Source organism: Heterocephalus glaber, unplaced genomic scaffold (genome assembly GCF_053883595.1).
Source record: "Heterocephalus glaber isolate CG9 unplaced genomic scaffold, H.glaber_assembly_v1.0 deba00001497, whole genome shotgun sequence".
NCBI classification, from domain to species: Eukaryota; Metazoa; Chordata; class Mammalia; order Rodentia; family Bathyergidae; genus Heterocephalus; species Heterocephalus glaber.
The window spans coordinates 18466419-18480579 of NW_028258320.1; the positions used below are offsets into that span (position 1 = coordinate 18466419).

The 14161-nt window shown below is 39.2% G+C and overlaps 1 protein-coding gene and 1 pseudogene across 2 annotated transcripts in view; both read right to left on the reverse strand.

Moving 5' to 3' along the window:
• Vps26a (VPS26 retromer complex component A) overlaps positions 1-12310 on the reverse strand; it is a 42671-nt gene extending 30361 nt beyond the window's left edge. The window contains exons 1-2 of one of the 2 annotated variants that reach the window (XM_004846178.4): positions 12094-12310; positions 5257-5406 (exon numbers count right to left, since the gene is read on the reverse strand). In XM_004846178.4, coding sequence (XP_004846235.1) covers positions 5257-5406; positions 12094-12096 — 153 coding nt within the window. In that variant the 5' untranslated portion in view covers positions 12097-12310. The remainder of the gene's footprint in view (positions 1-5256; positions 5407-12093) is intronic. The other variant, XM_087184779.1, reaches the window with a different exon arrangement.
• An 865-nt stretch (positions 12311-13175) lies between these two features.
• On the reverse strand, positions 13176-13332 carry LOC147825581 (U4 spliceosomal RNA; annotated as a pseudogene).
• Positions 13333-14161: the final 829 nt, after the last annotated feature.

Below are 14161 nucleotides of genomic sequence, written 5' to 3' on the forward strand. Positions count from 1 at the left end.
CTGCATGGCAAGACCCTGTCTCAACAACAACAACAAAAATGACTACCCTCAAAACAAGTTGAAAGATACTAAGAAAATGACACAAAATCAGAATAAGGTGAGAAGAATTAGAAAATTAGAAATAAAAGTAAAAATCATTTTAGAAATGAAGGCTAAACTAGAAAGAATACAGAAACAAATAAACATAATCACATCTTAATAACAGGAAAAGATAAGAATTTTTAAAAGATAAAAGATGTAAGAAAAAGGTCAAATACTGAAGACTGTCAAACAAGATTTAGAATGCTGATAAATAAGAAACCCCGGGGGTCTGGGGATTTAGCTCAGTGGTTTCGATGCCTGCTGGGCAAGGACCCAAGTTTGATCCCGGTACCAAAAAATAACAAATAAATAAATAAATAAAAAGAAACCCTGGGACTAGCGCTGCCGCCCAGTGGCACAGCATTTGCCTAGCTTGCACAAGGATCTGGATTAAGAAACAACAAATCCCTTAAGAAAGCCAAAACAATAGAGTGGTACAAGTACTAAGCGACTGGGCCTGGGATTTAGCTCAGTGGTTTCGCTGCCTGCTGCACAAGCTTAAGGACCAGAGTTCGATCCCCAGTACCAAAAAAAAAAGAATTGTGAGATTCAAATACTAAGCGACTATAATTCATCAAGAAAATTGTCTTTAAAGAAAAAAATTAAACAACTTAATGAAAGTGCAGAGCATCTGCCTAGCTTATGCAAGGCCTTCGGTTCAATCGCCAGTACTGAAAGGAAAGAGGAAGAGAGAGGAAGAGACAGACAGACAGATGACAGACACAAAGACAAGGAGTCTCCTACGGTGTATGAGGGCAGACAGGGCATGCCAGGTTATAAGGAAATAAAATTAGGTTTTGACAACAAGGCTTTACACTAGAAGACAATGGAGTAATCTTAAATATTAAAAAAAAAAAATGGGCTAGGGATTTAGCTCAGTGGCTCCCCACCTGCCTCCTAAGCGCAAGGTCCGGAGTTCGATCCACAATACCCAAAAAAAAAAAAAAAAAAAAAAGAAAGAAAATGAAAGCCAATATTCTTATATTCAGTAAAACTTTCAAGTTAAAGAACACAAAAAAGCCAGAACAACATGCAAAAACTCAAGTGATATTGTTCTCATGACCATTTCCTAAGAAATCTATCAGACTCTAGTAACCAGAGAATGAGCATCAGACAACTAAAGAGATTAAGACATAAGGAAGGTGCTAATAGTTACTTACAAACCAAGACTAAATGGTAAACAAAAGAAACACAGTATAGAATGACTGTGTGCTGACAATGTAGTACTTACAGTAAACTTATGAAATGGAAGTAAAATAGCATAAGCTAAGTATTTAGCTAACTTCATAAACATATTGGCAATATTAGTATTGTTATTCTGAAAGTATTGTTTATATAATGTGGGATAAAAACAAATGAGTAAATTATGTGATATACCAATTACATTTTCCCCTGTGTCTTTTTTTTTGGTACCAGAGATTAAACTCAGGACCTTGGGCTTGCAAGGCAGCCGCAGTGCCACTGAGGTAAATCCCAGGCCCCTTCCCCCTCTGTCTTTGAAAACTAAGATTGTTAGTTTAGAAGGAGATAAATATATAATAGAAAAGAGGTTAAGTAAAAACAAAAAGTTCTATAGTTCTGAAATGGAATTAGAAATGATTATTCCTAAAGTGTTTTATTTTGAACAATATACATAAATAAGAATATGGCCAGGTATGGTGGTGCATGCCTGTAATCTCAACACTCAGGAGGCTGAGGCAGGATGATTGCTGTGAGGTTGAGGTCAGCCTAAACTACATAATGAGATCCTGTCTCAAAAAAAAAAAGAATAAACATATTTAATTTATATAAAATTATATAAAATGCTGCTCTTCCCACACTTACCCACTGAAAAGCTTAAAAACAATGACCAGGCTGGGGACTTAGCTCAGTGGTTCTGCAGCCTGCCTCTCAAGGGCAAGGACCCGAGTTCAATCCCTAATACCAAAAAAAAAAAAAATGACCAAATAGCAGTGAGTATTCCTAGCATGCAGACTGCAGTCTTGAAATATACGGCCAGTAGGAAATGTATAGGATTCTGGAACATCTTATCATACCAATTAGCAATGAAGCCTCTAAAAATTCCTAGGGTCTTTGGCAATTTCTTAGAAAGTTTGAAGTTTACCTAAGACGTAGTAATTCTGCTCAAGAGAAATGAAAACACAGATCCACACAATAACTTCACAGCAGCATTATTTCTAAAAGCCAAAAAGTGGAAATATTCCAAGCATCAACTTGGAATTCCAATATCAATATCAACTGGTATTCCAATATCAATAAAATCAATATTAAAAATGTGGTATGGCCATAAAATATTATACAGCAATAAAAAGGAATGAAATACAGATGATACATACTACAACATGAATGAACCTCAAAAACATTATACAAGTAAAAGAAACCAGTCAGGAAAGGCCCCATATTACATAATTCTCTTAATATGAAATATCCAGGAGAGGCAAACTTTTTTTTTTTTTTTTTGGTACCAGGGATCGAACTCCGGACCTTGCACTTGCAAAGCAGGCAGTGGAACCACTGAGCTAAATCCCCGGCCCTGCAAATTCTTAACAATATAAATTAGTGGTCATAAGAAGCCAAAGGGCGGGGAAATGGAAAGTAACCAATAATAGTACATGTTTTATTTTTGGAATAATAAAAATTATTCTGGAATCAAGATAGTGGTGATGGTTGCACAATTCTATACATTTACTAAAAATTTTAAGTTCACATAAAATGAGTGAATTTTATACCTCAATAAAGCTTTAAAAAGAAAATTTTAAAATATATTTAGAAGAGGTAAATTTTATGTTATACCTCAACAAAGCTTAAAAAGAAAGGGAAAATCCCAGAGTTATGTCAAAAGGGCCTAACTAACTCATGGTGCACAGAGAACCCTACAACATGAGCACAGAGGCACAGCTCTCAGGTAGCTCTTGTGGTGCACAACATCTTCATGATCCCCCCCTCTGACAGTAGACCCAGTGAATACCACTCCCATGTTTAGGTTATTGATCAGTTGATTTTTTTTTAATCAGTTGATTTTTTAAATTAATCAAAAGGGAGATTATTGTGGGTGGGTCTGATCTAACCAGGTAAACTCTTTAAAAGAAGGTGAATGTAAGACAGATGCTCTCTCATTGGCCTGAAAACAAAGCAAATTGCTGTTTGTGAGAGAAATAAGCCATGCAGCAAGAATCTGAGGGCAGCTTCTAGGAGAAAAGTGGTTCCAGGCCCACATCACAGGAAAACCAGGACGTTAAGTAGTGCTTGCTCTAAGGAAATTATTTCTGCCCAAACCCAGAAGAGTGGATGAGGATCCAAAACTTCAGATAAGACTGATTTCAGCCTGTTAAGTCCCTAAGGGCAATAAATAAATAGATAAGGGATGTGCATCTAGCATTTCTTCTCTTTTTTATATGAATTGTACCAAAACAACAAATGAACACAATTGTATCCTATCCAGCAAGTAAAAACAAAATGCGAGAATTAAAATAATGCCCATTTTGCAACACATGATGAATGAAATCAATCTGGGTATTGAGCATCAACAGTTGCAGAAGAGAAAAAGAAAACTACAGTGTATGTACACCCAATAAAAAAAATACCCTACCACTTATATTCTTGCCAAAAGAATCAAACCTACCTAGTAACCAAAGAAGCGTAAATTAAAACAGTAACATCATTTTGCCTGTTAAAATAACAAAACTGACAAAGCAATATTCAATGCTGCCGGGGCCGGGGATTTGGCTCAGTGGTTCCACCATCTGTCTCGCAAGTGCAAGGTCTCAAGATCAATCCCCAGAACCAAAAAAAACCCAAAACAAAAAAATATGCAACGCTGCCATGGGTCAAAAAGACAACATAAGGGGCGGGGATGTAGCTCAGTGGTGCCACGCCTGCCTAGCAAGCCCAAGGTCCTGAGTTGATCCTCGGTACTAAAAAAAAAAAAAAACCAAGACAACACAGGTGAAATCAGTGCCCATAAATTTTCCAAATTAATATGTAATAAGATGCTCCAAATACTCATGTCTTTTGGCCCAAAAACTCACTTTAGGAATCTATTCTACTGAAATAATCTTATCCTACAGAATCTGGAGAAAAGTTTATGCCTATATTGCCAAAGATATGACAGTATATTAAAAACTATCTAAATAATATAAACTATTTAAATACCCAACAACAGGAAAAGGTGTGTTTAACATACAGTCATATACCACATAATACTGTTTTGGTCAACCACAAACTCCATACACAATGGTTGTCCAGTGAGGTTCTAAAGGATCCGAGAAATTCCTATCACCTTGTGACTTCTATCCATGAGAACACTCCAAGGCATTACTGGTCATGCTGGTGTAAACAAACTCACTGGACTGCCAGGAGCATAAAAATATTGCACATACAATTATATATAAGTTTATATTAATATAAACAATTATATTGCAGATTTATGTATTTATTATAATAGTCTTTCATTATTTTAGAGTGAATTTCTACTTCTTAAAAAACTAGCAACTGTAAAATGGCATCAGGCAGGTTCTTCAGGCGACATTCCAGAAGGCAATGTTATCAAAGGAGGTAACAGCTCTAAGCATGTTATCGCTCCTCAAGGACTTCCTGTGGGACAAGACAAGGAGGCAAAAGACAGTGATACTGATAATCCTGACTGTGTAGGCCTAGGCTGATGTACTTTTGTCGTTTTTAACAAAAATGCTTAAAAAATTAAAATGATTAAAAAATAAAATTTTAAATAGGTTGTATCACATAGCCTACATGTATAATAGGTTAGGTCTGTTTAAGTATACTATGAAGTCTGCACAATGATGAAACCACCTAGACACATTTGTCAAAAATGTATCCTCATCATCAAGTGACACTGTAACACAAACAAATGTACACTAATAAATGCAGAGAAACCAGGAAGAAGCACACCCAAATTTTTAACAGTGAATTATTTCCATGATGGAACTATATTTATTTTATTTCCCAAACTGTCTACCACACATATATATTACGAGTCAAGATTCACCATTCCAGGGTAAGAATCTTTCTTGTAAATGTTCTAACCAATCAAAGATTTTAGCTGACCTTCAGGGAAAAAAATTTCTAACAAAATTATTCAAATTCAGAGCATAAACCATTTTCATGACTAATTCTGATATTCTACAACTAGATAATTCTGTCAAACAAAAGATTTACCTTTCCTGAAACAGACTCTCCATCATAGAAGAGATAGTGTTTTTCCACTTTGCCATCTTCAGTCTTCATCTCTGCCATTTTCCTTGTTTCTCCATCATTAAGGACAACATCAATCTCACAAATGGGACCAAAAAAGCCTCCAAGAAAACTCTGAAATAAAATGAAAATGCTTGTAATTATCACGTTTAGCCAATCATCACATTTTGTAATTCAAATTTAGTTACCTTTGGCCTATATAGTTAAACAGACTACAAATATGTGGGTTTACATAAGAATTTATATCAAATTCTACATCCAAAGTGAACACACTTGAGTATCTGCATAATCTATTGTACCTCTAAACATGTTGAAAAATTTTATTGTTTTATCACCAAAAAAAAAAAAAAACTCTCCCAAAAAACCACAAAGCCTAAACAAATTTAATACATTCACAGCAAGGCAATAATTCATGTTTCACTGCCAGGTGACTTGAACCACTGATGGTACATGCCTGAATGTCCCATCGGGTGGCTTTTTATTAATTTTATTAGTAAAAAAATAAATAAAAATGATTAGATTCATTTGTACCACCAGTGATACAAGCCACCCGATGGGACAGTCAAGGCATGTACTACCAATGGTTCAAACAACCAGGAACATGTTAAGCACACTGTAATTATAATCATTATAGATAATCCTAGGATCAAATACTAACATATATCAGAAATGTAGAAAAATAATCCTTAACATCTGGTTTTGAAAAGTTACCTTTCATTATACCTCTATGAGGTTCTTAACATTATAGCAGAACTTGTACAATCCAAATTACTCCTGTAAGCCCAAATGAATTATTACAACTATTTATTATAAAATCTACTGCTATATGAGGTCTGTACAAGATATGTTACACTGTGTAATCTCTTTTGAGTAAAACTAGCTCTAATGGATGAGATTAATGAAATTTCTACGGGTTTTTCCAAAGAAAATGTATGACCTTGTTTTATAAATCCTGAATATGATAGAAATTAATATGGATAAAGCATATTTGCTTAGCAATGCCAAAACACGTTAGTTGGCAATAATCAATTAATAATGAACAGACTCCACTAGCAATTCTGATACTGGATCGTTATGAATTACTTTTGTCACCAATGAAAGCTAATCTTTCTTAATTTACAGTTATTCTTCTATGGTGTTGTCCTACATCCCTTCTTATTCTTCACTATGTAACAACCAGAGAAACCTTTTGAAAACAAATCTGATACCATTCTCTGCTTAAAATCCTTCAACAGGGGCTGGGGATTTAGCTCAGTGGTTCTGTCACCTGCCTCCCAAGCGGAAGGTCCCGAGTGCAATCCCCAGTACCCAAAAAAAAAATCCTTCAACAGGCTGGTGAACTTATAAAGGTGGAATAACTATTTTAGAAAAGAATTTGGCATTACCTGGTAAAGCTGCAGATGTGCATATCCCATGACACAGCAATTTCACCCCTGGATATACAGTGTACTCTAAACCAGTAATGGCAAAACTTTTAGAGACGGGTGCCTAAACTGGAGCCCAAAACCCACTTATTTATCACGGAAGTGTCAACACTGCAACGAAATCTGAACACTGAGGTTTTAGTTAAGAAAAAACAATTCATATATTCACATCTTTTGTCTTAAAAGAAAAAAAAAAGGAAAGAAAACAGAGCCAGGCGAGGTGGTACACGCCTATAATCCCAGCACTCAGGAGGCTGAGGCAGGAGGATCACTATGAGTTCAAGGGCAGCCTGAACTACAAAGGGAGACCCTGCCTCACAAAACAAAACAAAACAAAACAAAACAAAACAAAACAAAAAAAACACCAAATAGCAACACATGGGCCATAGGTTCACCACTACTCTAGACAGCAACTCTCACATACATCAACCAGGAGACCAAGTTTATGAACAGCCAGAGAGAAACAACCCAAACATCAATCAACGTAATTCACAAATAAATTTTAATTTATGTGTATACAGTGGGAATACTTACAGCAATAGAATTAAAAAGATACAGTTACACATACAAGGATGAATCTCATACACCTAACATTTAAAGAGGATAAGACAGAATACCTATGATTCCATGTCAAAAACATGAAAGGTACAGGTACATTTAGTATTAGAAGTTTTAAAGTCCCTGGAAAATAAAGGGAGCTGGGGCAGTAATATTGTTTTTCTGATCTTAGTACTTGGTACATAGGCATGTTAGTGAAATTCATCAAGCTATACATTACTCTGACCAGTTTTTTTGTAGCCAATGTTGACTTCAATTAAGTGTTACTTTAAACCTATACATAATGTATTCCGTAATGTGGCCTACGTGCATCTAGCCCTACTAATCTCTCCAGCCACATCAACCTCAAACAGTTGGAGTTCTTTCTGCCACAGATCATCAAACTTGCCAGACTCCTTATCCTAGTGCCAAGAAAGTACTTTAACCTTATTCATTCATCCTTTAAATTTCAGTTTGACTCATCTCCATACTGGCTTTCCCCAACTCATTAACCTAAATTGGATTCTTCAAATTTAGGTCTCACAACACTGACTTTAGTATCTCACTCTCCTACTAAACTGCTAACTCCATTAGGACATATCTTTTGCTCAATCCAGAAGACACAACACTGAATATATAGGGCCGGGGATTTAGCTCAGTGGTGCTGCCACCTACCTCGCAAGTGCAAGGTCCTGAGTTCGATCCCCAATACGGCCAAAGAAAAAAACACTGAATATAACATTTAATACTTAGAAGGCACTCAAATACTGTACTTGTTGAATGTTAAACTAATTTTGAGTACATACATACCATTCTAATAACAGAAAGTAAATGAGTACACAAAAGAAACTGGCTGATACTGGAACAGTTGGTAAGACCAGTCTTTTTACAGCAAACTAGCATTGGCTGCAGTAGCAAAGTGTACAGCATGGAACGTATGCTAAATCTAAGCTCTGTACTCATTTGGCCAGGGAATAGCAAGGGTGCTAATGAGCCTCCGAAAGCTGTATAAGTCACAGGTGATAAGATACTTTGATCAAGTAAGACAGTGTTTTCCTAAATTCCAGACTTGCTTGTTTTCTTACTCCTATATTAACAAAAGGGATTATAATTTCAAGAAACCAACTGCAAGAATTGTCAGATTATTAATTTTGACCTATTCAAAGATACAAACAGCAAATTTCCTTTTGACACATTGTTTTGTTTCTGGTTTTGACACGATGTTTTCAATCTCTCCTGGTAACATTACATTCTTTTTTTTTTTTTTTTTTTTTTTGGTACCAGGGATCGAACTCAGGTCCTTGTGCTTGTGAGGCAGGCAGTGGAACCACTGAGCTAAATCCCCGGCCCTTTCCTGGTAACATTACAAATGACACTCAAGTCTTAATCAGAAAACGAATTTTAATCAGAAAACTAGATTGAACTAATTTAATCCATGAACTAATCCATGATAGGTTACATACACTACTCATTCCTAGTTAGCTTTCATGCTCCAAGTCTGACTTAAAACTTGCTCAAAACAGTAAATTTGGAATACATGTTCTCCTAAGAGATACCAATATGAAATATAGAGTGCCTCAAAATCAATCAGCTGGTACTAATTATCAAATATCTGCAAATAACTGAGCCAGCTAGGGAAGGGGGCTGCTGAAGGGAGGGAAGGGGAGACTAGGAGAAAGAAAAGGAAAGAGGGAGGAAGGGAGAATAAACAAGTTAAAACACAAGCAGCTTTTAAATAACTAGACTGCAATATATGACTAGCAAAACATACACTGTTCTAACCTTGGCCTAACCCTGACTTTGGGTTAATATGCAGGATTTTTCATTTAATATGTAAACCCTATATTGAGCATTACCATCTAGCAAAACTACATGTGGGTACATAGAATGATAAACTTTCTGGTCCTTATTGAAGAAATTTCACTAAGTCAGTGGATGAAAGAAAAACTCAAGGTGAGGTGGTAGCAAGGCTCTCAAACTTTATTCACTGAGCCCAGACACCATGAAACAGCAAATTTTCATACATACATTATATCTGTACCATTTCAATGTTTTAAAGCTTTACAATTTCGGCTATGTTTGAAGAGTAACTTGAAAATGAATCTCTCAAGTGTAATTCAGAAAGCTCAGTAAAAGTACTAATTACACATGTAAACAAAAAAGGGCACTTTTTAAAGTTTTCTATTCAAATTATATTCAATTAAAGGCGGCTTCCCTAACTCCCTAGCACAGTCCCCAGTAATTTCCCCTCAGTATTTATTACATCTATGCTTTCCACGATAAACTAGTCTACCCAAATCAGTAATTATCTCCCCCTGGATTGTAAGCTATAATAGAGCAGGCAGTTTTCCTTACAGTCCCTGGGCACACCTAAGTATCTGTTAAAGAAAAAAGGCTTCATGGGCCCAAGATTTAAGTCAGTGGTTCAGACGCCTGCCTCACAAGCAAAGGTCCCGAGTTCAATCGCCAGTACCAAAAACAAAAAACAAAAAACCAGCATGTTAATGGCAAAGAAACAGACCCAAGATCAATGGAATAGATGAGTAGAAGATGCAGAAACAACTCCAGACATACTCAGCTACCTCATCTTTGACAAAGTAGCCAACCATCCTCACTGGAGAAAAGATAGCCCTTTAATAAATGGTGTCGGAAAAACTGGATTTCAATTGCCAAAAATTAAAACTAGACCCCTATCTTTCACCATGCACTAAATTAAAGATCTAAATATTAAAACAGAAACACTAAACTTGTTGGAAGATAAGTTAGGTAGAACTCTCGACATTGGCATAGGAAAGGACTTTATGAACAAATCCTCAATAGTACGGGAACTAGCACAAAGAATCAACAACTGGGATCTCGTCTTATTAAAAAGTTTCTGCACTGCAAGAGAAACCACCAACAGAGCTAAGAGACAACCTACAATGTGGGAAAAAAATTTTTACCAGCTGTTCCTCAGACAAAGGTCTACTATCTAGAATATATAAAGAATTGAAAAAAATCAGACCCCCCAAATATAAAGACTCAATTCAAAAATGGGCATCTGAAATGAACAGACATTTCTCAAAGAAGTAAAAGCAGCAAATAAACATATGAAAAAATGTTCAACATCATTGGTCATTCAAGAGATGCAGTTGCAAACAACACTGAGATTCCACCTCACACCAGAAAGAATGGCTGCTATCAAGAAATCAACAAATAACAAATGCTGGTGGGGTTGTGGGGAGAAAGGAACCCTTCTTCATTGGTGGTGGGAGTACAGACTGGTGCAACCACTGTGGAAGTCAGTATGGAGATACCTCAAAGAACTAGGACTAGAGGTCCCATTTGACCCAGCTATTCCTTTACTGGGTATCTTCCCAAAAGAATTAAAAGCATCATACCACTGTGATATATGTGCACCCATGTTTATAGTGGCACAGTTTGTAATAGCTAAAGCTTGGAAACAGCCCAAGTGGCCATCAACTGGAGACTGGATAAAGATGTGGGGTTTTTTTATAAAATGGAATACTACTCAGCCATAAAGAATGAGAAAGTGGAGACATTTGTAGCTAAGTGGATGCACATTGAGGCTATACTCTTAATTGAAATAAATAGGACACACATGTAAATACCGAATAGTTTCCCTGGTGTGGAAAAACTAAAAGTGTAAGTAAGAATCAAAATGTATAATTGATATCATGAAGTAGGAAGAAAATGTCTAAAGGAGTAGGGGAAGTGGGAGGGGTAGCGGAAAGGAAAGAAGGGAAGAGAAAAATTATCAGAAAAGGAAACATAGAAAACAGTCTTTGTAAACAGGGGAGGATGGAGGGAGTGAAGGGAGGGCAGGGGAATGGGGAACAAATATGAACCAAGATACATCATGTAAAGGTACAAGATCACAATTATGAATGTAACGGTACTGTATACCTAAAATGTACCAATAAACTAAATGGAGAAAAAAAAAACTGGCTTAGCCTTTACCTAAAAGTCTCAAGCAGTTCAGAATCTTGAGCTTTGGAAAAGGAGGAAGTAAAGGAGAGAACACACAGTAGGTCCTCAGGGTATACAAGACAAGTGAAATGAATACATGAATTCTGCCATAAAACAAGCCACTCTAACGAGGCTGCCGACACACAAAGTTAACCACCACCCTGCCCACCCCGGTGCTCTCCTCTAACTGCGGTTAGAGTACTCTGATTTCCCTTCTTCTCAGCTTCCTAGACCATTTCAACACCCAGAGCGTTAAGTTATAGCAATGGCTCGGAAAGGAAACCAGAGCCAAGGCGTGAACCTCGGGCACGAAGCTGCTGCGTTAAAGACGGCCCCATTCCGACACCCTTTGCTCTTTTGCTCTTCCATTGTACAAGTGTCAACATCCAGCCCGAACTAGGGTCGTGAAATCGCTGAATGTCACCCTATCTAGGTTTTTAAACAGCGGAGTTCAATGAAGCTCGTGACACGGGAGTGACCAGTCTCCCTGGAGCCCGGAATTGAGGGACTCCGGGTCCCCCAGGCAGTGTGGAAGCGAGGCTGCCGAAGGGCGGAGGAACCGGCTACCTTGGGAAAGGACGCCGCTTCGAGCACCCGCAGAGGCGGGGGCCGGGAGCCCTGCCAGGACCCCCAGAGCCGCTCAAAGAACATGGCCGAGAGAACCCGCCGGCCCTCCAGGTGCGCCGGCCTCGCCGAGACCGGGACGAGGCGGCGACGCCCGCTGCCCCGAGCGGGGAGCACGAAGGGCCTAACGCGCTCCCAGCCCGCTCGCCCGCCACTTCTTCCTGCAGCGCCGCACCCGCCATTGGCCGTCCAGCCACGCGCTTCAGGGCGAGGCGGGAGACTGGCGCGCTGGCCGCCGTGCACTCACCATTGTCAGCGCCGCCGCCGCCGCGTACCCGCCACTTCACTCTTCCCTCAGAAAAACTCCCGACCCGGCTCCCTCCGCCCCGGCGCCCCGTCACGTGACCTGGGGCTTGACGCACGTGACCACCCCCTTCCTCTTTCCCTCCCCCTGCACTGTTTCCTTCTGCCGGCCTTCCCCCCCCCCCCCCCCCCCCCGCTACAGCCTACTGGAAGCCCGGTCCCTCCCTTTGAGGCCGTTTGGAGGCGGGGCCTTGTGCTCCTCCACTCGGCGGATGGGGCGGGGCCATCGCGAATGACGTATAGGAGGGACCTGGATGAAGGTAGTTTCCCCGGGTCCGCCCGGGTCCGCCCAGCCCCGCGTCGTGTCACGTGACCGGTAGTGTGCCAGCCGAGCCCTCAGACGCACCCAGTGCCTGTCCCGGGTAGAAGTTGGAGTGGCTGGGAAGAGCGGTAGGAGGGATTTGTGCGGAAGCGCTCTGCTCTTGATTACTGTTCCTGAGGCGAATGGGGGCCGTTAGCCGAGGCTCTGCTTCCTTGGCCTCGCAAGAGATGAGCTCTTAAGTCGGGCATCAGACGTTCTTCCACCTTTCCTGACCTCAGCCCAGCTCCCCTCTCTAAGGCTGCAGGGTTTCAAGAACTGGTTAGCTTTTCCAGCCTCTGAAGAGAAGACCAATAGGGGGTGGAAAAATTCTTAAGAGTACATCTGTTGCTTCCTAAAACCCAGGGAGAGCTACCCGAGCCGTAGCTGGAGGACTCAAATCCACTGTTCCTCCCTCCTCTTTGGGAGAGAGAATAACTTCGTAAAAAGTCCGTCGAGACAGCTGAAGTCTTCTATGACTTTAGCAATGTCCTAATAATTGTACTGTAAGCCCCTCCAGATGAAATATTGTTTAGGATCTCAAAAACTGAGTCACACAACATATTGCATTCATAACCTGAGAAGAAAGAAAAATGAACTATAATTATCCTCATCATAAGGAAACAAAATCAGTTTTGGGAAGCAAGGCTATAAAGCAACTATCAGATTTAAAAGGACTGGAATCGGTGTGGTTTCCAACCACGACTGAATTAAACTACAAGTTAACAACCAAAGAAAGTTACCCAGAAAATTCCAGAAATACTTGGAAACCAAGCAGCATAATAATAAATCTCTGGGCAAGGAAGACATCAGTGGCTTTTTAATTAGCAATAATCGCGCCTCGGATAAACCTCATTGGCTACGATACTGCCACTGCGCAAAAGCTAGTGGCTTTTTAAAAAGTAGTTTGAGAGCCAGGGATTTAGCTCAGTGGTTCCGCTGCCTGCCTCACAAGTGCAAGGTCCTGAGATTGATCCCCGCTACCAAAAAAAAAAGTCTTTTTTTAAACCCTTGCATCAAATGATTTTGACAAGGATGCCAAAACCACTCAATGAGGGAAGAACTCTCTCCCCAAAATGATGTTGGGGAAACTGGGTATCTGTGTGGAAAAGAATGAAATGGGACCCTTATTTTATTTTTTTTTCCTTATTTTAAACTATATACAAAAATTAGCTCAAAATAAAGACATAAGCATAAGACCTAAAACTATAAAATGCCTAGAAAAGGGCAGGAGATATATCCTCAACACCACAAAAAATAAAAAAAATTTTAAAATCCTTCTAGAAGAAAACAGAGGAAAAGCCTCACAATATGGAATTTACAAGATGTCTTGGACATTGCACCAAAAGTACAGGCAACAAAGGCAAATAGACAAATGTGGTTACAAAAAACCTAAATATTTTATGCATGAAAGGACACAGTCAACAGAATGAAAAGGCAACTGGTGGAAAAGAAAAGAAAAATTGTACAAAAAGGAGTCAGGAGTAGTGATGCATGCCTGTAATCCCAGCACTTGGGAGGCTGAGTCAGGAGGATCTCAGGGAGTTTGAAGCCAGTCTGGGGTACCTAGGGAGACACTGTCTCAACAAAACAAAACAAAATGTGATCCATTTCAAATTAAATGTTGAAGGGCTGGCTATGTAGCTCAGTGACACCTCATCTACCTAGCAAGCTGGAAAGTCCTGAGTTCGATTCCCGTTACTGAAAACAAATT